The sequence below is a fragment of the Leptopilina boulardi genome, unplaced genomic scaffold (genome assembly GCF_019393585.1).
Source record: "Leptopilina boulardi isolate dan_hultmark-lab unplaced genomic scaffold, ZJU_Lbou_2.1 LbouV2_325, whole genome shotgun sequence".
Lineage (NCBI taxonomy): Eukaryota > Metazoa > Arthropoda > Insecta > Hymenoptera > Figitidae > Leptopilina > Leptopilina boulardi.
In genome coordinates this window covers 3590490-3613634 of record NW_026137891.1, presented here as the reverse complement: position 1 = coordinate 3613634, position 23145 = coordinate 3590490, and the positions used below count along the sequence as shown (strand labels likewise).

The 23145-nt window shown below is 22.3% G+C and overlaps 1 protein-coding gene across 2 annotated transcripts; it reads left to right on the top strand.

Annotated features, from left to right (window-relative positions):
* The first annotated feature begins 1988 nt into the window (after positions 1-1988).
* On the top strand, positions 1989-22725 carry LOC127284669 (somatomedin-B and thrombospondin type-1 domain-containing protein-like). Of its 2 annotated transcripts, none has more exons than XM_051310240.1 (6): positions 1989-2288; positions 2721-3082; positions 8562-8759; positions 12381-12450; positions 20427-20497; positions 21876-22725. In XM_051310240.1, exons 2-6 carry the CDS (start codon positions 2845-2847, stop codon positions 22085-22087), a joined length of 789 nt encoding a protein of 262 aa, XP_051166197.1. In that variant the 5' UTR covers positions 1989-2288; positions 2721-2844; the 3' UTR covers positions 22088-22725. The 2 variants fall into 2 exon arrangements, with proteins under 2 accessions (XP_051166197.1, XP_051166198.1); XM_051310241.1 differs by having other exon boundaries at positions 1989-2292.
* Positions 22726-23145: the final 420 nt, after the last annotated feature.

The window sequence follows — 23145 nt, the reverse complement described above, 5'->3', positions numbered from 1 at the left end:
ATTACTGAAAACAAAAAGTAATTAATAACAATTAGTTAAAATAATATTAGTTAATAATAATTAACAATAATTAGTTTTAAAAAATAATTAATAATAATTAATCAAAAATAAATGAAATGAAATTTGATAATTTGTAAAGATAGAAAATTTATTTTAAACATTTTTTTTTTTAGCTAAAACTTATGATAGATAAAATTTGTTTAATACAAGATTTTTCCTGTCTGTATGCGATCAAGCAGATAATTGCATAATCAGTTACTGAAATAGATATACATGTTATAATATGCAATAGAAAGAAGAATCGTATTTTCCTATAGAATACAATTTTCTATACTCTCATTTAATTATGAACGTATATGATTACGTTCTTTCTCATTTATTTTTTAATCTTGAATTGTGATTATATCAAGAAGTCGATTTTTATCTACTTGAATCTATTTTTATCCGACGTCACATTAATTTATAATCTATATAAAAAAATTTTCACGCAACATAAAAATAGAAAAAAAAATAAAATAAAAAATAAATTATCCTAAAAATTAATATTTATGAATAAACATAAATTAACAAATAAAAATAGTATGTGATAGATAAAATTTAATGAACATTAAGTGGACAAAAAAAAATTGTTAATAAAACATTTTTAATTTCCTTTTATATGTCGCGACTAATTGGAAAGTTTCTGATTAAATTTCATTATTTACAGTGTTAGTTGAGAGTTAATTTGTTGAATTTCAAAATTGCTCGTTTTCTCTTATATCGAGAAAATTTTGCCGAAAGTTGAGATTACGAAAATATATTTTGTAAAATTTTCCCAACCGTCTTTTTGCGTATATTGAAATATCGTTGTTTTATCGATTATTATTATTATTTCTTCTCGCATTTCGCTCTATGTCGTTAAATTTACGAATAAAACGGGACCAACAATTAATTATCGCTCCTACGACAACCGTCGTAACAAAGCTCGTGAAACATCCATTGGAGGAGGGTGTGGGTGGATGAGGAGGGGCTATTATCATGCACGAGCGAACATTTCAACAAAACTGAAAAACATCTCCTCCCCCCTTGTTTGTTTCTTTTAACTATTTGCTCTCTCAGTTTTGTAAACTATTATTTTTTTTTTTTACTTTTAATTACAATCTTCTGTAAAAGTTTTATACCTCGGTTTTCACCTTTATAATATCGTTTCAATATACATTTTCACTTTGCTCTTCTCATATAATTTCTGCTTTTTTTTTGCAAATTGCCAATTTCTCCTTTATTTTTATTTGTTTGTTTTTTTTTTAAATTTCAATATGGTTTTAATTAATATTTCATTTAGGTTATGATATTCGCTAGCATAGGCAATTTATATATATATATAGTAATTGTTATAATGTGGCTTATTTTCTATTGTATGCTTATAGTCATACAAAAGCATTGACAATTGCTGTTGTTCTCCTTTATGTGGTTCTCCTTAATTAGGCCAATTATATAAAAAATTTTTTCTATTAGTGAATATTGTTTCTATTATTTTTATTATTATTTTTATTATTATTATTATTATTATTATTATTATTATTTATTATTCTTATTTATTACTATTAATTAATATTTTATATTAAGAATTAATTAATTAAATTATTTTTATAATAATAATTAATATAAATACAAATTTTTATTATTAGTCTATAATTGAAAAGAAAAATGTAGAGCTGTAATTTTTTTTTTGGAATTGATTGGCAAGTTTTTTGTTTATAATGTAAAATAAAAGGGTTTCGCTTTTTTCCTTTTTTTTAAATAGCGTCAATTTATGGTATAATTAATTTTAACGAGCGAATAAAATAATTAAAAAATAAAATAAATTTTTTTTTTCAAAACAAAAAAGATGAATATTTTTGTTAAAGAAAATTGATATTTTACCGGCGCTTTTCTTTTTGCGAATTTAGAGCATGCGCTGGGGGCAATGTTATATCCCCTTCATAGGGGCGCGAAACCGTTGCGGCAGTTTAGTTGCTACAGCACGTTGTGCTGAGATGTTTCGTTCCGGTTCGTTTTCCTCAAATCTGTTTGATTCGGTTTCCGTATCTTACAATTTTCCATTACCACAAAAAAAATCATGTTTCTCCAAATTAAGCGAATAAAACAAAAAGATTTCAATGCAAATTTCTCAATAATTTTGAATTTGAAATTTTTAATTTAAAATTTCTTTTTAATCCCTTTTTTTTTTGAAAAAAAAGTGAATAACTTTTCAAAAGAAGGAAAAAATTGTTTTTGAATTTTAAAAAAAATGTGATAACAAAAAATTTGTAGGTATACTTTCTTTATTCAAATTTTCTTTTTTCTCAATTGTGAATCAAAATTGATAATTGGGAATATTTTGAAATAATTTTTTACAATCGCTTCTTAGATTTTTTTTACCTTTCGAAATTACATTAGAAAATAATTTTTTTTAATTAAATTTTTTCTATAATAAAACAATTTATTTTGAAATAGTTTATTTGAAATTTCTTTAAAATTATATTTTTTAATTTTCTAATTTTATAAATTGTTTTTTAAAAAAAATTAATTCTTGTTTAGAATTCTTCTCTCTTATCAATACTTTGACAATTTATTTTGAAATAGTTTATTTGAAATTTCTTTAAAATTATATTTTTTAATTTTCTAATTTTATAAATTGTTTGTAAAAAAAAAATTAATTCTTGTATAGAAATATTCAAGGTTATTGAAATCTTTTCAAGGTCACTGATGGAGGTTCGTAATTTTGAGTTTTGACATCCTTATACAATATATATAAATGCGAGTCGTAAAATAATTAGAAAGATTTCGAAAAAATTGTATTTCAAATTAACCGAGTGAACGATCATGGTGAAACGATTTATGAGGATTTTGATGATAATGATTGCATGGACGGTTGATTTTACCGCAGCCGGAAGTTGCAGAGCTGCGAAATTATGTTGCCAGGGTCGGGATTCCGGATGTGTGATTCAAAAAGCATCTCCCAATGCTATAATCGAGAGTCCTCGTGACACTCCGTGTTATTGTGACCACGCTTGTTTGAAACTCAACGATTGTTGTAATGATTTCAAAGAGGCTTGTAACGGTAATTTCTTATAATTATTTTCCCAATTTAATTATTCTTATTTTTTTTTATCCTTTCTCTTTGGCGATATTTAAAATTTTCAATTTGTATTTACTCCAAAGATAAATTTAAAAAATTTTAAACTTATTTAAAAATTATTATTTTTTAATTTAATTTTCATAAGAAAATTTAAATAATCGATTTTAAATTTAAATAATGAATTTAAATAATGAATTTAAAATAATGAATTAAAAATTTTCTAATGGAATTTAATTATACCAAGTAAAATTTCCTTTTTCATTAATCAAATTAAAATGTTTTGAATTATTTCAAAAAATTTGTTAGTTTAAAATATATTTTTTAAATCATAAAAAAGTTTATTTTAAAAGTATCATTAAAATCGCCTCAGTTATTAAACTCAATAAATTTCTGTTTCCAAATTAGAAATATGAAATTTTTTTTATGTAGTCATGAAAATTATTAAAATGCGCGAGAAAGAAAAAAGAAATTAATTTTAATTAATGACTGGAATATGTAAATATAATAGTAATAGTTGTTTAAAATAAAATGTCAATATGAGAAAGCATATATTCGGAGAGTAAGTTTGCAGACCTAAGTAAAGAAGGTTGTGGCGAACGCAGCAGAAAATTGCTGAAGCTTTTATGCTAATGAGGTGTTTTTTTTTTTTTTTTTTTTATTTTTTTATTCTTAACTCTGAAAATATACTGTGAGAGTAAAAATTATATGGAACAGCATAATCGAATATAAAATGGGAATACCCCTTATTTTCACAAATTACCGAAATAAAAGATTCTCATAAACCACTTTCATTAGTATACAGAACTTGCAATCTGGAAGTAAAAAAAAAAAATAAGGAAAGAAAAAACCATATATACTTTATGGTAAAATCGAAACATTTTTGTATATGCTTGGTTTATAGATCCGCATAGCAAAAATTTAATTGACCAAATAAAATACAAAATTAGAAAATAATGTTTATTCAAGAATTTTACAAATTTTTCATAGTTTATTATAATATTTTTTTTATATACAAAATATTAAAAAAAAAATTTCTAAACGAAAAAATGTACCTGGAACAGCAACAGTTATTTTTACTATTATAGTGAAACTTTTCGCTCTTCTTTTTTTTTTTTTTTTTTTGCTAATTCTAATTCATATAGCAAAAAAGTTAAAAGTTTAAATTAGTGAAAATTCGTATTTAGAGAGCGTAAACTGAGAAAATAAAAATTTAAGAAAGAAACAAAAATAATGTAAATGAGCTTAGAGAAAGAAAGGAGATTACAGTAAATGAAATTTTACGGTCTAGAAAATTACACCATAAACTATGAGTTAAGGAATATATATTTAAAAAAAAAAAAATGAAAATTTTATATCACAAAAAAAGGCAGGAAAAAAATAAAAAAAATTTCGATACATAGACAAAGTGCAACGATTCGTGAACTCGACTCTTTTGTTAAGAAAACGGTGTGCGCGAAAACGGTAATGGCTTAAGTAAGTGGTCCCCATCCATTGGTTGGATTTTTACATTTATTTTCACCAAGGGAAATTCTTTCTCAAAAGGTGGCAGAAAAGAAGTTGAGTTTATTTATGGGTTGAGAAGAGTGAACGGGATATGACCGCGTGTTGAAAAAAAATAGAAAAAAAGGGGTTGTAAGCAGAGAGAGAGAGAGGGGGGGGAGTGAGCAAACGCGTATACAAGAAATAAGAGAGCGAACAGGGAGGATCATCCTCGAGAATATACCCTTCGGACATACGCCATGTTCCATGAAGAATGTACTTTCGTCCGGCAAACATTCTCTAAAGAAGAACAAGTGCGAAAGAAAATAAGAAAATAATGTCGAGAGAGATCTACTCTACAATGGGATTTCCTTCTGAATCTAAAGGTCGAAACCTTTTACTTCGAGAAACATTTTTCTTGAAAGAAAATCTTCGATTCGACTTGTTCTTCTTTTTTTTTTTTTTTTTTGCCCTTGTATATATATAAAAAAACTTTTATATATCTTTTCATCTAACTTTTCTGTAAATTTCATATCACTCTTCTTAAATTTTTTTTTCATCACTTTCTCGTAAATGTCGCTTTTTATTTGTTTCTCTAATTTTTTTCGACTAGTCGTTATACTTGACAAAATGATTTTTAAAAAAATTTATTAAATAATCGGTTACTTGATTATTATCAAATAAATATATTTAGTAATAATAATAATAATAATAATCAAATAATTTTTATTTGAGACAATTATGTAAATTTTGTTGGTTTAAATACGATTTATTTGATTCAAATAAAAATTATTTAGTTCAATAAATATTTATTTGAATCAAATAAATTGTATTTAAACAAATAAAATTTAATTGGCTCAAATAAAAATTCAAATAAAAATTATTTGAAACAAATAAAAATTACTTGAAATAAATGAAAATTATTTGATACAAATAAAAATTACTTGAAATAAATAAAAATTATTTGATACAAATAAATATTTATTGAACCAAATAATTTTTATTTGTGTCAATTAAATTTTATTGGTTTAAATACAGTTTACTTGATTCAAAATAAAAATTTTTTGCTATAAATAAAAATTACTTGAAATAAATGAAAATTATTTGATACAAATAAATATTTATTGAACCAGATAATTTTTATTTATGTCAATTAAATTTTATTGGTTTAAATACGGTTTATTTGATTCAAAATAAAAATTTTTTACTACAAATAAAAATTACTTGAAACAAATGAAAATTATTTGATACAAGTAAATATTTATTAAATCATAAATAATTTTTATTTGTGTCAAACAAATTATTAATTTATTTCTAATCAACAAATTTTTGTTTTAACCATAAATAAATGTTTGGCTTTGACAATAATTAGTTAATATTTGTGAAACTAAATTTTCTCAATTTCTCCAAAAAAAATTTTGTTTTACAAGAATTGTAATATTTTATAATTTTAAGCAATTGGTAACAATTGGTAATAATTGTCAAATTTTATTAAGACTGTCAAAAATCTTGTTTGAACAATCTAAAAAGTACAAATATATTTTTTTTTTGTTGGCAAAACAAAATATTTTTCTCAACTTAAAAAACGCGAAGAAACAGCAATTTTGTTTTCATTTGAATATAATTTACATGACATTAAAGGTGAAATTTGCATAGGAGAAAATTAATTTCTTTTTAGCGCAGTAAAAAGCTAAACAGTGGGGGATAAGAAAAATCGCTTTTTTGTTTCGCGTACGCTTTTGTTATGTTTCTAAGAGGAAATACATGACCAGAATATAAAGATCTTCGTTGCAATGGGGAAAATTAAGAAAAAGTAAAAGAATATTTAAAGAAATTTTGTTTTGTCTCATAAACTACTAATAACTATTAGAAATAAAAAAATTATCTCTCTTAAAAATTAAAATTGCATTTACATTTAATATCCACGGGAGTTCATGCCCTCTCTCTCTTTTTTTTGGGAAAAAAAGTAAGGTTTTTATCTTCAATTTCTGGGGATTTTTCTCTTTTTAAATATGTTTTGATATTTAAAATGAGAAGTTATAATTTCTGATTCTCGTTTCTAGCGCACGAACGTATAACTCATTTACAGGCCTTGATAAAGCTCTTACTCTGCAAGCACGAAAAAGCTCAAGGAGCTCTTGCTTGTTTTTCATTCGTGGTGAACCTATATCGATTACTGTTTCTTTTCGCAAATTTTATTTTTCTCCTCAGATTTGACGTTACAAGTTTTTCATCAATAATTTTTCTTTCTTTTTTCTTCATTCTAGACTGAAGACGAAAATCAGATTTAATTTTCTCAAGTTTATTAAATGTATGATCAAAGTTTTTTTTTTAACGATGAGTTTAGGAAAATTAACTTCGGAAATTGTGAAAAAAATGTACTTTTTTTTTTTATTTTAAATAATGTTTTAAAAACGAGAGAAATTTCAGATTCAGTATATATTATATATAGTGTTGACAATTTCCGAATTGTAATGGGAAATTATTCCTTGAAGAGAAAATGGAATAGGTACTTGAATGAAGTGATAAATGCAATGTTGGAAAATCTCACTCCATTATCAGCTCATCTCCCAAAGTTTTTGTTTTATTCGAAAGATCATTCGCCATCTTCATTTTCATCTCTCCCCATTCAATATAAGATTTCTCTCTCTCTCTCTCTCTTTTCATATAAAATAAAATTGTCTCAAAGAAATTTTTTTTAAAAATAATTTTAAAAAAAGTATAAAATAGAAAATTTTTTAATTTTGATGCAAATGAATATAAAATACATTTATTTTTGAAAAAAGTTTAAAATGTTAATTCAGATGAAAAGATATATTATTTTAATTGTATGCAATTTTTATTTTAAGAATATCACTGAATGTGCGAAAAGTGGTTTATAGAAAAAAAGTGTTTACTATACTAATTAACAAGTTCAGCTTTTTGCCATTTGCGGAAACAGACCTTTTCGCCAATACAAAGAAAGGTTTTCTGCTTCACGGGGCAAATGATTCAATAATTTATTATTCTCACACCACATGAGGATTTCTGCGAGTTCATCTTGTCCTTCCGCTTCACATCTTTCTGTCTTGTTCTAATGCTTTTTCCTCTTGAAAAAAAGCTCTTTTGCATCAAAACGTATTTTTCTGAACCATCCCAACCATTTGCTTGCTTTTAATTTATCCGGAGTTATAAAAACACGAGACTAAAAAAAAAGAATAGAGAAAAATTTTTTTTTTTTAATAATAACATTTTTTTGTGATACTAGTGTGTCGGTTATATTATATTTCTGAATTTTACACGAAAAATATGTTTTTGCTGGGGAATTTTATTTGACATGTAAAATTGTTTTGTTTTTCATAAGGGAAAAATAAAAAAAAAAGTTATTACTTTTGAAAAAGTTAACAACCCTGAAAAGGAACTATATAATTAAGTGCAGTATTCTCGTATATATATAGTAGTTGGGTGATATTTTTTTCCACTACATCACTAGAGTACTTAAGTAACGAAGCTTGCAATTATAGTATCCGTGGAAAGTTGCCAGCAATAAATTTTTCTATTTCTTTTTTTTTTATTCTCTCAGAAAGACCTGCGATTGCTCAAAGGAAAATTGATCCTAAGATTGCGAAGTACTTTATAATTTTATTTCTCGTTTAGTGACTTTAAGACCTTTTTAGTTTTTAAACAAAATTCTATGCGCTCTTTAAAATGTCATACATTTCTATTTCTACTCACAATATTTTCCTCGTACTTTTTCATATTTAATCATCATTTTTTTTTTTTTTTTTTTTTATATATATTTTTCTCAGTGTGCTGTTTTATATTACAAGCAAATTATTTTTTTGTTGACTCAATTTTTTGTTGAAAATTTAATTTTTCTTCATTATGATAGAAATAAATGAAATTAGAAATAAAATTGAAAGAAAAATTATTTAAAAGAACAGATGATAAATTACTGAAATTTTTTTTTCTCAAAATAATAATTAGATGATTTCTTTTTCAGTTTTGGATTGCATTGTATCGGAATGGGGCGAATGGTCAGATTGCAGTAACAAATGTGGAATTGGAGTTCAAACCAGAACTCGCGCTGCCCTTCAACCGGATCAAAATGGAGGGAAGCATTGTCCACAAATGGAGCATTCCAGATCTTGCCAGAGTTATGATGCATGTCACCGGAAAAGTCATTTGCATCATAACCAAGGTAATTTTGACAAACATTTAAAGTACGAGTAAAAAAATATCATAATCAGTTTCGATTTTCCGTCAAAATTTCACGAACGGATCGCCTAAAATTTTCAAAAGCTAATTAATTTTTAATATTACATTTTTTTTTAATTCTAAAAAAATTTATTTGAAAATAATCGGTTACTTTATTTTCAAATAAATATTTAATTGAACCAAATAATTTTTATTTCAATTAAATAATGTGTATATGAACCAAATAATTTTTTGGAAATTTGAAAATATTTGAACTTAAAATTTTCAAAAGCTAATTAATTATCAATGTTATTTTTTTAATTCTATACTACAGGCCTCGGATTACACGACTTTTTCGACATTTACTGACTTTTTTTAAAAAATACGACTTTTTTCGACTTATTTTAATAAAATGCGACTTTTTCGACTTTTTTAAAAATATTTTTTAAAAATTTTATAACAAAATACGTTTTTTTTTTAGGATAAAATGCAAATCTTCTTTAGATCTTCTTTATTTCAATTATTTAACAAATTTTTAACTAAAATTCTTCACTAAATTAATTATTTTTCATAATTTTAATGAAATTCTTCACAAATTCAATTATCTTTAACTATTTTTGAATTAAAATTTTTATGAAATTTAATAATTGTTTATAATTTTAAAAAAATTAGCAAATAAAATAACTAAAAATGTTTAATTCAAAATCACTTGAAATTAAATTATTTGCAAAAATTTTAATTATTTTTAACAAATTTTTTTTAATATTCTTCGAAAATTCAATTATCTGAAAGCATTTTGCAATGAGAAAAATTTGAAAGTTTAATTTTTGTGTGTAATTTCTAATAAATTCTTCAGTTATTTTCAAAAATTTCAATTCAAAATCAATTGAAATTTAATTATTTTCAAAAATTTCAATTTAAAATCTTCTAAAATTTAATGATTTCTAAAAATTTCCATCTAAAATTTTTTGAAATTTAATAATTTCAATTATAACTCTCGTGAAATCAAATTATTTTTAATGATTTTTATAATATTCTTCGAAAATTCAACTATTCAACTATAAATTACAAAGCAAAAAGCTTTGTAAAATTTAATTATTGTCTGAAAATTATCCAAATCTTTTGAAATTCAATAATTTCTAAAAATTTCAACTTTAACTCTTCCAAAATTATTATTATTTAAAAAAAAAGTTTTTAATAAAAAATCTGTAAAATTTGATTAAGTTTTTGCCTGAAATTATTTTGACCATCAAAATTAAAAACTATGACAAAATTTTTAATTCGAATAAATTGCTTAAATCAAACTTCAAAAAATTATAAAAATGTAACTTCAAGAATTTGTTTGGAAATTTGTTCTACTTATATAAAATTTTGAAAATTTGTCTTACAATTAGTTTAATTGTGAAATATTGGAAATAAATTTTCATGATAATATTTTTAAAGAATTATTCTCATTACGGAATTAATAAAATGAATTTAATTAACATTAGTTATTTAAAGTAAAATATTCATTAACCAATTCAATTTTGTTAAAATAAAAAAAATCGACTTTTTCGACTATTTTTGGAATATAAATCGACTAAAACGACTTTTTTTGTGCCTTAAAGTCGATCCGAGGCCTGCTATATGGAAAAGAAATTCTATTTGATTCAAATAATCGGTTACCTACTTGACTATTTTCAAATAAATATTTATTTGAATCAAATAATTTTTTGAAATTTGAAAATATTTGAACCTGAAGTTTTCAAAAACTAATAAATAATTAATTTTTAATTTTATATCATTTTTTTAATCCTACACTAAAAAAGAAAAATTATTTGATTCAAATAAACGTTGACTATTATCAAATAAATATTTACTGGAACCAAATAATTTTTATTAGAAATAAATGAATTGTTTTTTAACCAATAATTTCTGTATTTGAAAAAAAATCATATTTAATTGACTCAAATAGAAATTTTTTAATAGAAATAAATATTTTTTTAATAATATAGTCAAGTAACCGATTATTTGAATCAAATAAATTGTTTTTCAATTCACATTAAAATAACTTTCTGAAAATATTAGCCCAAAAATTGTTTATAAAATGTTAATAAAAAATGTTTTCTTTACTTCTTATGTAAAAAAATTAAAAAATTAAATTTATTTAATAATAATTATTTATTTAGATAATAATTTAATAATATCTATTTTTTGTTTTTAAATTGATCAACTAGACCTCGAGAAAATTTTGTTTATATTATACACTGAAAAAAAAATTTATTTGGATCAAATAAAAAGTATTTGATCCAAATACATCATTTACTTATCTATTATCCAATAAATATGTATTTGAACCAAATACACATTTACTAAACCTAAGTATTTTATTTTGTCATATCAAATAAATAGTTATTTGAATCAAATACAAAATATTCAAATTAAATAAATGGAATATTCAAAGCTAATAAATAATTATTTGAATCAATTATGAAAATTATTTCATTCAATACTGCATGTTTTTTGATTCAAATAAATATTTATTTGCATTAATAAAATATTTTTCTTGAAACAACTAAAAATTTTCTTGAATCAAATATTCGATTATTTGTCATAAGTAATTGTTTTAATTGAAACTAAAACCTCTTTAATTGCGGCAATTATTATTTTATTTCATCCAAATACATAATTTATTTGCATAAAATGTAAGAATTTTTTAATTCAAATAAAGCAAAATTTGAATTGAATAAATAACATATTTATTTACTAATTCTCCCATTTCTAAATTAAATAGTGTATTAACATTGAATAACGCATTATTTATATTAAATAATTTAATTAATTAGAATTAATAAATTTATTGTATCAAATACTTTTTATTTGTTTCAATAAAACAAAATATTTGAGTGAATTAAATAAATTAATTGTTTCAAGTAAATCATTATTATCGTTTCAAATAAATATTTAATCGATTGAAATATTTTTTTATTTGTCTTGATGAAATAGTGTATTAGGATTAAATAATGAATTATTTGTATTAAATAATTCAGTTTATTTGACTCAATTACATAAATTTATTGTGTCAAATACTTTTTATTTGTATCAAATATACGAAATATTTGAGTTAAATAAATGAATGAATAGTTTCAAGTAACTCATTATTTGTATTAAATAAATTTATTTATTTAATTCAATTAATTATTTAATTGAACCAAATACCTACGATTTATTTGGTTCAAATAAATGCGATTCAAATAATTCAAGTTATTTGAATCAAATACATATTTTTTTGATCGAAATAAAAAGTATTTGAACCAATTAAATATTTTTCAAATAATTTGAAGTATTTGAATCAAATAAATTTTTTTTCAGTGTAGCAGCTAAAAATTTGAATTGCTATTAACTAAAAAAAATTTTACGGTCTAATATTTTAAGAAAATTTTAATTACAGTAAAACAAAACAAAAATATTGAAAATTAAATTTTGTAATTTTAAGTGATCCGTTTGAGAAATTTTAATCCATTTTCATTTTAATCCTTTGTTAAAAATTTCGATTTTCATTATTAGAAAATTAATGCTACGTTATTAAAATTTGATTTAAAAAAATTGAAATTAATTAAAAAAAAATGTTTTTCTTTTTTTTCAGAGGTAGCTCTTGTTTCACCTGCCATGAGACCGAGTCCCAGTCAGAATTCTATCCGGAAAGTTACTCCAGGGTAAGTGTGTCTCGAGTCTTGACTCTCTCTCTCTCTATATATATATATATATATACGTGCAAATAATGGCGTTGAAAGCTCACCGGAAAATTATTCGAAGCGGGGGATGAAATGAGTATAGGGTGAGAATGCGAGTTCAGCTATAACATCCACCATCGTTTGTGTAAAGTTACCTTGATCAAGGTTGACGCTTTCGTGTATATAAACTCACACGGTTTAAATAAGTTAAGTTTATACCTTATACGTAAGGTTAGAGACAGTTTCAATAACTCTTCGTTTCACATTTGTGTGTGTGTGTGTGTAACGAAAAGGGATGGAGATTCATGCATGACTTTATTGGTACCACAGAGTGAGTCTCTCTTATATATTATATATATTCTGACCTTTTTGTCCCTTATAACTTCACTTAATGGAACTGCAAAGATATTTCAAGATTATATCCCACATTTATTGGATATTTTTGGGTCTAGAAAAAGATTTTTTTTTTTTGCAGATTAAATCGTCATATTAAGAAAATTATTATGGGAAAAAATACACTGAAATAACGAAATTGTAAATTTAAAAATATGGTGCTGATTATCCTATAAAAATTATTAGTTAAAATTTTCATTTTAAAGAATTTTATTAGATATAATTTTTTTTTAGATGAATTTTTTCTTTTCGAATTTGACTAAATTTCATGAGCCAAAAGTTTTGAACGTTCAAATGAATAAAATATTTTTTTCAATCTATAAATTATTAGAAATTATAATGTCAATGTAAAATAAAACAGTAAATTAAACAAATATTAAATTAATAACTTCTTTTTAGATATTTAAAACAATATTTTGTAATAAAATTCGTACTTGAAGAAGTTACAAAAAAAATTTTGTTCATTTGAACGTTCAAAACTTTTGGCTCATTAAATTTCTTATTAAACAAATTTTTACTTAACAGAATTCTTATGTATCGAATTTTTATTGTACACAATTTTTAAAACGCCAATTTTTTATTTGTCTGAAATTGCAAATGGCCTAACAAACAATAATGATTTCGGCGCGATGTTTAAAATTCACCATTCAAAATGATTGTCAAAAAAAAATTGTGATTGGTGGATTTTAAAATTCGCGCCGAAATCTTTCTGTTGATTGTTTTTTCGGCTATTTTGAAATTTCGGACAAATAAAAATTCGGTATCAAAAAATTTGATTAATTAAAAATTCTTTAAATATTTAGTAAATAAATAGTAACAAATAATAGTGATAATATAATAGTTTAAATAATAGTAGTAAATAAAATAATATAAAATAAATACGCGCCAAAAAAAATATTCGCTGGTATTTTGCAAAAAAAAAAAATAGTATAGAATTTACTTTAATCGGATTTTTATATATATTTTTTCCATTTTTGAACAATTTTTGGTAAACTAATCCGCGATGAAAAAAAGAACTTTTAAAACAATTTTGATGTTATTTTGTATTTACAAAGAAAAAAAATGTTTTGCAAAAAAAAAAAATCGCAGAATTTTGTGAAGCGATTTTTTCATTATTATATATATGTATAGAGAGAATTTTGTTTTGTTTTTCATATGATGATGAAAAGTTTTGAAGCTCCAGAGTTGAACATTGTTTTTTTTCTTTCTTTTTTTTTTTTTTTGAAATAATTGTTGAATTATTTTCACATTGAGGTTTCTAAAGAACAATTTTGAATATTGCTATTGTATATTATTGGGTGTTCCGTGAAGCGAAATAGAAATTTTAGCAACTAGTTTAAATTCACAACTAACGCACACATATATACACACCTATATGCAAAGAGCTGCTGATCTTCCTGGAACTGAAAGCTTTCCTTGTCTGCAGCAAATCTGTAATACTTGGCAAGGAATGCATATTAAGGTTGTAATTTCGAATATATAAACTATTCAAGGTATTCTATTGAATTGCGATTTGTAACATTATATATAAATTATAATATTTCTCGCGATAAGGATTCGGAAAATTATTTTGCCAAAGAATATTTATTTAATTTTAATTACACGAACTAAATGTTTTCATTTATATTTAAAATTATATTTTATATTTATTTCTATATTTTTATATTAATATTATTTATTATAATATTTTAATAATTATTATTATAACTATTATTTTAATTTATTCTTTATTAATTAATTATATGTTAATCGATTGAATTTATTCAAATGATAAAAACACAGAAAAAACCTGAATTCAAATTGAGTATAGATTCTATACTCAATTTGATTCGCAACAAAAATGAAACTGGTTGTTTCATTTCGAGTTCTAAGGTAAAAGTATCAAAATGAAACAGGCAAGTTTCATTTTGAGAAAAAGAAAAATGGAAAAATATTGTGAAATAACGAATAATTTTGCACAAAAACATGAAATATAATAATTACAAAGAAGTAAATAACACGCTAGACTTAATATATTTGATAAAAAATTGCTTGTAATCGCGTAATAAAATAATAAAGGAAATATGTTTTTAGGTTAGAAAAATGAAAACATGTGTTTTGACAACAGGAACGGTACTGCCAACTTAAATAATAGCGGTAAATTTAAAAACTTATGAAATTAATTATTATCTACGTAAATAATAATAAATAATTTTTATTTAAAAACTTCTAAATATTCGTACTGGTCAAAATAATCTTTCTGGTGTTGTTGAAATATTAGAATCAATAATTGAAATACAAAATTACTCTGCTTATGATGCCAACTTAGAAATCTGAAATTCCAGCCAATATCATTTTGAATAACATGAAGTTTGTCCCATATTCATTTCGATACCCAAAAGAAAATGAGTTGCAACAAAAATGAGTCCAAGTTTTTTCTGTGAAACTTATTTTTCTTCGAATTAATTGAAAGAAGATGAAATTTGAAAATAATTATTATTTGACTTTAATTTATTTTTAATTATTTACTTATCAGATTTTTATTAATCGTACCTAGTATTTTTCTACATTTATATATCTCAGAAACAATGAGTAATATTGCATCTACTCTACTTTCTCCTTATATGATAGCATAAATTATTATATGCAAATGTCGACAATAATTTAAGTATAAGATACATATCTTATTTTCACTCTTAATGCAAATTTATATTAAACGGCAATAAGTTATGAAGAGTGAAATTAATTATAAGGAGTTATTATAATACTTTTTACTTGTAGGGCGTTAATTGCTATGAAAAGTGTTTGTAATTTAAAAAAAAATTAATAGAGCTTATTTATTAATTATATTATAAAAAATAATATCTATTTTTAAATTTGATTTTTCTCCGCTCTCTAAATTTAAATTAGTAAATATTTTAATTAATTTAAATTAGTGACACTTTTTGCTTTGGAATTGGTAAAATTTAAGTAATTATTATGGTAGAAAAAAATTTTTTACTATCAAATTAGTGAAATTTAACTAATTCAAAAGCAAAAAGTTAGTAAATAGTAAAAAAACTTTCTATCGAATTAGTAAAATTTAACTAATTCAAAAGCAAAAAATTAATAAATAGAAAAAAATGGTAATAATTAGTAAACAAAAATTAATTAATAGGTAAAAAAAATATTTTGCTGTCGAATTAGTAAAATTTAACTAACTCAAAAGCAAAATGTAAGTCACTAATTCAAACTAGCTAAAAATTGTATTATAATTCAAAAGAGAGCGAAAAAAATTATCCTTTTTTTTGAACTTAAAAAATATTTTGACTGAATAACTTTTTTACTTATTTCACTTAGGTAATGTCTGTTTAAAAATGATCTTTTCTATTTAAAAAATGAAACTATACTTAGAAACTAATTTCACTTGTAAACGATAAATAACTGTCTTTTTCATTTAAAAAATTGTATCTGTCTGACTAAAGACGTACGTTTTCACTTGAAACATTAATCAGTTGAGAAAATGTTGTGTCTGCTTTTGGACGCTTTTTCTACTTAGAGAAAATAAATCTGGCTTCTTATTTCTTTTAGACGATGAATATCGTGTCTGTCTATAGACGCCACTTTCCACTTTAGGAAAGCGACTCCTGTCCTACTGGACGTACTCTTCTACTACTTGACAAATTTATTGTCTCACTGAAAATGCTCATTTCTACTTAGAAAAATCCCTCACAATAAAATCAATCAATTTTCACTGTTTGCACTGCAAAATTATTTTTTTCAAATCAATTTTTTATTTTTGTTTTATTTAGCTCGATTAATTACAATTATATATAATTATAGTATTATCACTACAAATATTAGTAATTTTTTCAAAACAGAAAATAAAAATTGATTTTCATAATTAAGTGAAATTATTTTAAAATAAAAAAAAATTGGAATATTTTTATTAATATTGAGAATGGTTAAATTACAGTGCGATTTGAGTCAAAACGTCTTTGAAATAGAAAATTTGACATTTCTATTGTATAAAGTCAATTTAAGACTAAACTAAAAGCTTTTTATTTAGATATTTTAAAAAAATGTTAATTTTATAAAAATCAATTATTTAAACAAATATGAGAAATTAAAACCAATACCGTAATTTTCTATTACGGCGTGTTTGTATCAGTTTCGGTGTATCAATTACGGTGACCAAAATTACGTGTATTTTGAATATACTTTGCCCACCGTAATTGGAGCCAATGGAAATCTTAAAAATGTTTCAATTACGGCGAGGGAAAAAAATTTGATCTCAAATAATTAAATTAATAATTGTTTAAATGTGCATCTTTATTATATTATAGTAATTGTATCAAAAAAAGATTAAAATAATTTTTTTTAATCATTTTGTAGAATAGTTATTTTTTATGAACGCACCGTAATTGGTGCACTTATCCTAACTATTATCAACTAAATATTTATATATCAAATATCATTTGATTGAAATGAGTGAAATTTTTTGATAATTATATATATAATAATAAAATGCTTGGTCTGTCCTTCTGTCCTAACTTGAAGTTGGCCTTTTCTGATTTCACGTGTTTTTTTGAATAGTAATCTTATGACGTGTCAAATTTTGACAATTCTTTTTCTCATTTTTGCCAAAGTTGTATAATTGTGTTTCCAAATTTCGGAATAAGTTTCTTTAAAATTCCAAATTCTAAAATTCAATTCACGAAGCTGAAGTACACAACGTTTACCAACGAAATTTTTTTTAAAGTTGTATATTGATTCAAAAATTGTATACAAATGCAAAAAATTTATGATGAGAAAAAAGATGCGCCAGGAAATTTCGTACAAGATAGTAATTTGAATAAAAATTTATTTTTAAAAATTAATTTTTAAGGTACCAAGGGCCAACGAATAGCTATTAAATATTAATTATAAAAACACAGGCCTCGAATCAACTTAAAGACACAAAAAGTCGTTTTAGTCGATTTATATTCCAAAAAAAAGTGGATTTGTTTTTTATTTTAACAAAAATATTTTACAGATTTTTAAATAAAAATATTTTTTTAATAATTATCCTTTTCAAAGGGTTAAAGTTGAAATTTTTAGAAATAATTAAATTTCAAAAAAATATTGTTAATTTTCAAACAATTATTAAATTTTACAGAACTAAAAATAATTTATCAAACAATTTTTGGAAAACATTTTTTAAATTTAATTGAATTTTCAAAGATTTAAAATTGAGATTTTTGAAATTAATTGAAACTTTAAGTGATTTTTAATTAAAATTTTAGATGATTTCACTAAAAATTTATTAGAAAATGCGGACAAAATACAATAATTTGAAAATCATTTTTAATTGAAAAATACTTTTAGATAGTTGAAATTTCAAAGAATATTATTAAAATAGTTAAAATGAATTGAATTTCCTTAGAGTTATAATTGAAATTATTGAATTTCAAAAAAAAAATTATCGATGGAAAATTTTAGAAATAATTAAATTTTAGATGCTTTTAAGTTTAAATTATTGAAAATTCAATAACTTTTGAATTCAAATTTTTGTGAATAGTGAAATTTTATTTGATTTTAAATTTCGAAAATAATTGAATTTCAGTTCATTTTGAATTGAAAATTTTGGGAAATAATTGAATTTTAATTGAAATTTTGGATAATAATTTAATTTAAGTTCATTTTTGATTGAAAATTTGGATAATTAATTTTGAATAGAAATTTTAGAAAATAATTGAATTTTATTTCATTTTAAATTGAAAACTTGGTATATAATTAAATTTTAAATTGAAAATTTTGGATAATTATTGGATTTTTAATTGATTTTAAATTAAAATTTCGGGTAATGATTGAATTTTAGTTTATTTTGAATTGAAATTTTTGAAAATAATAGAACTTTAGTTTATTTTGAATTAAAATTTTGTAAAATTTTGAAAATATTTGAATTTCAATAAAAATTTTGAAAAATAATTGTATTTTAGTTAACTTTTAGTTGATTTTGAATTTAAATTTGGAAAATAATTGAATTTTAATTGATTTTGAATTGTAATTTTTGAAAAAAATTGAATTTTACTTAATTTAGAATTTAAATTTTTGAATAGAATTGAATTGTAGTTTATTTTGAATTGAAATTTTTAAAAAATAATTCAATTTTATTGTGATATTTTTTTTTTTAATTATAAACAATTGTTAAATTTCATAAAAATTTTAATTGAAAAATAATTTTGATATAATTGAATTTGTGATGTATTTCATTAAAATTATTAAAAATAATTAATTTAGTGAAGAATCATTTTAGTTTAAAATTTGTTAAATAATTGAATTGAGGAAGATCTGAAGAAGATCTACATTTTATATTAAAAAAATGTATTTTATTTACATTTTTTTTCAAATGTAAAAAAAATGTCGCATTTTAAATAAGTCGATAAAAGTCGTATTTTTGAAAAAAGTCGGAAAAAGTCGTATAATCCGAGGCCTGTAAACATATAATTTTCATTATTATCATTTGATATGTAATAATATTCTAATAAATTAAATTATTATTGATAATATTAATGTTTAATTTCTTTATAACAAACAATTAAATAGTCAATTTGACGCGCTTGCGCGCGTTTAATTTTGCTAGTATTAAAATAATTGTAATAATTTTGATTAATATTGAGAATAATGTTTAAAAATGAATTGATACTATACATATGTATAGAAATTGGAGTATTGTTTTGGTCGATTTTGAGTATGTAAGCATATGTCGACAGATAAACATAGTCGTTGTGCTTGGCATAACAACAGCTCGATTAATGGTCTATACGTTGGTCAATAGTGTGTAAGGAATTGGGTTTCGCGTATATGTATGTATGTTAGCAGCCAATAGTCGAGTTTGACTTCGACAAGAGTTGTGCGGTTGATCAAGTATAAACTCGAGTTTACTCACCTACGAACAAACCCTTTCCCATCTTCCTTGAAAATCGAATTTCTCTACATCGATCAAAGTCTTCATCAAATTCTCATTAATGGCGATTATCTACATGCAAAAGAGAATGCAAATGAACCTTTTAAACATTTCATATAATTAACCTCTATAAATAATTTGTTTTATGCACTTTTTTTCTTTTTCTTCCATTTTTTATTCTCTTTATCAAATTTTATATGCAACTTTAATTAAATTTAAAAATTAAATTTAAAAATTAAATTTATAAATAAAATAAATTTATTTTTTAAAATCTCAATATATTTGAAATAGATAAAAAAAAAAAAAAGATTATTAGAATTTATTTGCAATGTCGTACTATTAAGTTAAATTTAGCAAGATAACGGCAAATTATCATTGAAAATACAGATGCGAATCGAAAGCTTTAATCCGATTTACTATCGTAGAAGATAGAAGAGAAACTCGGGAATTGTAATCAGGCTCGCGAATTTACTGATATTATTTATATAAAGAAAAAAAAATTTATTATATATATATATATATATATATAAAATAAATTTTTATATTTTTTTTTATAAATTTTATATATAAAATTTATTTTGATTGTCATATATATTTGAAAATATAAAAATTACCATTAAACAATTTATTATATAATTCACTTTTGTTTAATTTTCAGACACTGTGCCATTTTCACCATTCTATGGGTCTCCAAAACTTGTAGTCGAGAGTACGCACCACTCACCGAAGGTAAATATTATTTTTTAATTACCATTCAATTTAAAGAATATTTAAATTCGAAAACAATATTTAAAAGATACTTTATTATTTCCTTTTATATATAATTATATATAATTAATTTACACTGAAAAAAAAATTTTTTTGATTCAAATACTTGATTACTTGACTCAAATAATAATTATTTGATACAAATAAATATTTATTTGATAATAGTCAAGTATTTGAATCAAATAAAATTTTTTTTGAGTGTAATTTAATTAAAGAAAAATACTAGTAATAAATAATAATAATAATAATAATAATAATAATAATAAATTATAATAATAAATTATAATAGTAACAAATAATAATAATATAAGTAATAAATTATAGTAATAACAAATAACAATAATAATAATAAAATCCTGAAATTGAAGAAATAGTATTTCAAATAGAAAAAATGTAAAAAATTTTTTTTGTGATGGAGGAAATTTTTTATATTATTGAAGCAGTTCTTTGATTTGTTTTTTATGGAGAAAAACTCTTTGAAACTAAAGGAAAAAATTGTATTGTTAGTATTTTTTTTTTATTATTATAACAATTTTTTTTTTTTTTTTTTTTTTTTTGAATGGGAGAAAAATGAAAGGTAACGAGTGAATGGAGACTGAAAAATTCATTATAATAAAGTCAAGAAGGATTCTTGACAAAGATTGTTTGAAATGAAAACAAGCAAGTGTTTGTTGGACTCTCTTTTTAGAGTTGAGGTCAAGAGGGCTTATTTCGAGACATCGAAACTAGTGCACATTGCATTTCTGCCTCCTCGTTTGCATGTTTGTATCCTTAGAATTTACTGTACAATTCTCAGTAAACGTTCTCTTATCTCAAAATTAACATTCACTAAACTAGTGTTTAATTGCTTCTGCATGGCTCATAAAAAGGGACACTTTAACGACTTTGCCAAACGTCCATTTTAATATATTCAATTTATTAAAATTAAACAATATAAATTTAAATTGGGTTTTTTTTTTTTGTTAATAAAAAATATTTTTTACCGAGAGAGTTAAATAATTATTTGTTTTAAATAAATATTTTCTTAAATGATTATTTGTTTGAAATAAATATTTTGCTGTGAGTTAAATATTTATTTAAAACAATAAAATATTTATTTACCTCTGAGAAAAAAAATATTTTTTTTGGGGACAATAAAATGACACAAAATTGATTTTTTTATAACGGTTATAGAATGCATAAATTGTGAAAATGTTATTTGTCTGCCTGTGTCTTTCTTTTATTTATTGTACTCAATTTTTTTCAAAGAAATATTTATTTTCCAAAAAAAAAAAAAAAAAAAAGGAAAAATATTTTCCTTTATACTTTGAAATACGTATATTTCTGCTTGATTAATTAGGATCACACGCCTGTGTCGTGTGTCGGGAGGATGGAAATAAGACAAGATGTCACAATAAAGGAAACACACACGATCTTACTGGAATTGGAAGGTGGAAATTGTCAACGACAACGCACGAAAATTGTCACGGAAAATGGATAGGAGGTTCTACAATGCACACAAATTGTGATTCAGTTGTGTGTCAAGACGATCTCTTTTTTACATTTGTTTAATATTCACATTTTATATGATTAAAAAAAAAATTTCATTTTTTAATCAAAAATTTTTTTTCATTTAAATAAATTTATAGAATTCAGTTTAAAAAATATAATAAAATAATTTTACACATAAGGAAATTAAATTTAAAACAATTTAAAAACTTAATTTTCAAATATTGCATTTTTTTTATTTTTATTAAAAACTTCAATTATTTAATAAGATATTTTTAAAAATCGAAAAAACGACACCAATTATAGAAAATAAATGGATATAATAAAAAAAAAAGAGGTTTAACTTTTTGTGTATATAAAAAAAAAATATGGATTAAAAAAAAGCAATTACTGGGTACTATATATAAATATATATATATTCTCTGTACATACGTATGTATTTTATTGTAATAATAATTGACACACGCAATTTCATGAAACTTGTGTATTACATACATGAAGAGAAACAAATTTCAAAAAGTAAAAAAAAAAATTATTATTAAAAAAAAATTGACTGATGCACTGAAGTGTAGTAAAATAATCACACACATATCAGTATCGATTATTGATTAACCAATGTCATCGAGATTGTATGGTGCTTCATAAAAAAAAAAAATAAATAAATAAAAATAAAGTGTATTTGAGCGCATAAACGTGTTGTGATAAAATTTTCGTGTCATTATTCACTCACAAGAAAAAAAATGGTCCAAATTTAATCTTGCTCTTTTATCGTGCATCCGCTTTTTTTTCCTCATCATAATGAAAAATATCATTTACCAACTTTTTAAACGCAAAAATCCTGTATCCTTTTTATCTTTATTATCATTTATTATTATTTTATTATCATTAATATTATTATTATTATTATTTTATTATTATTATAATTATAATTTTTATTTTATTATACTATTATTCTTTTTATAACAATTTATAATTTTTATTTTGTTTTTGGTTTTTTATAGATTGATTTTCGTTCAATTTTTTTAAATTGTATGCAGGAAGAAAAGTACATCAATCGCGAGGGACTAAAAAATAGGTAAGTTCACTTTATTATAAATTTAATTAATATTTATTTAAATTGA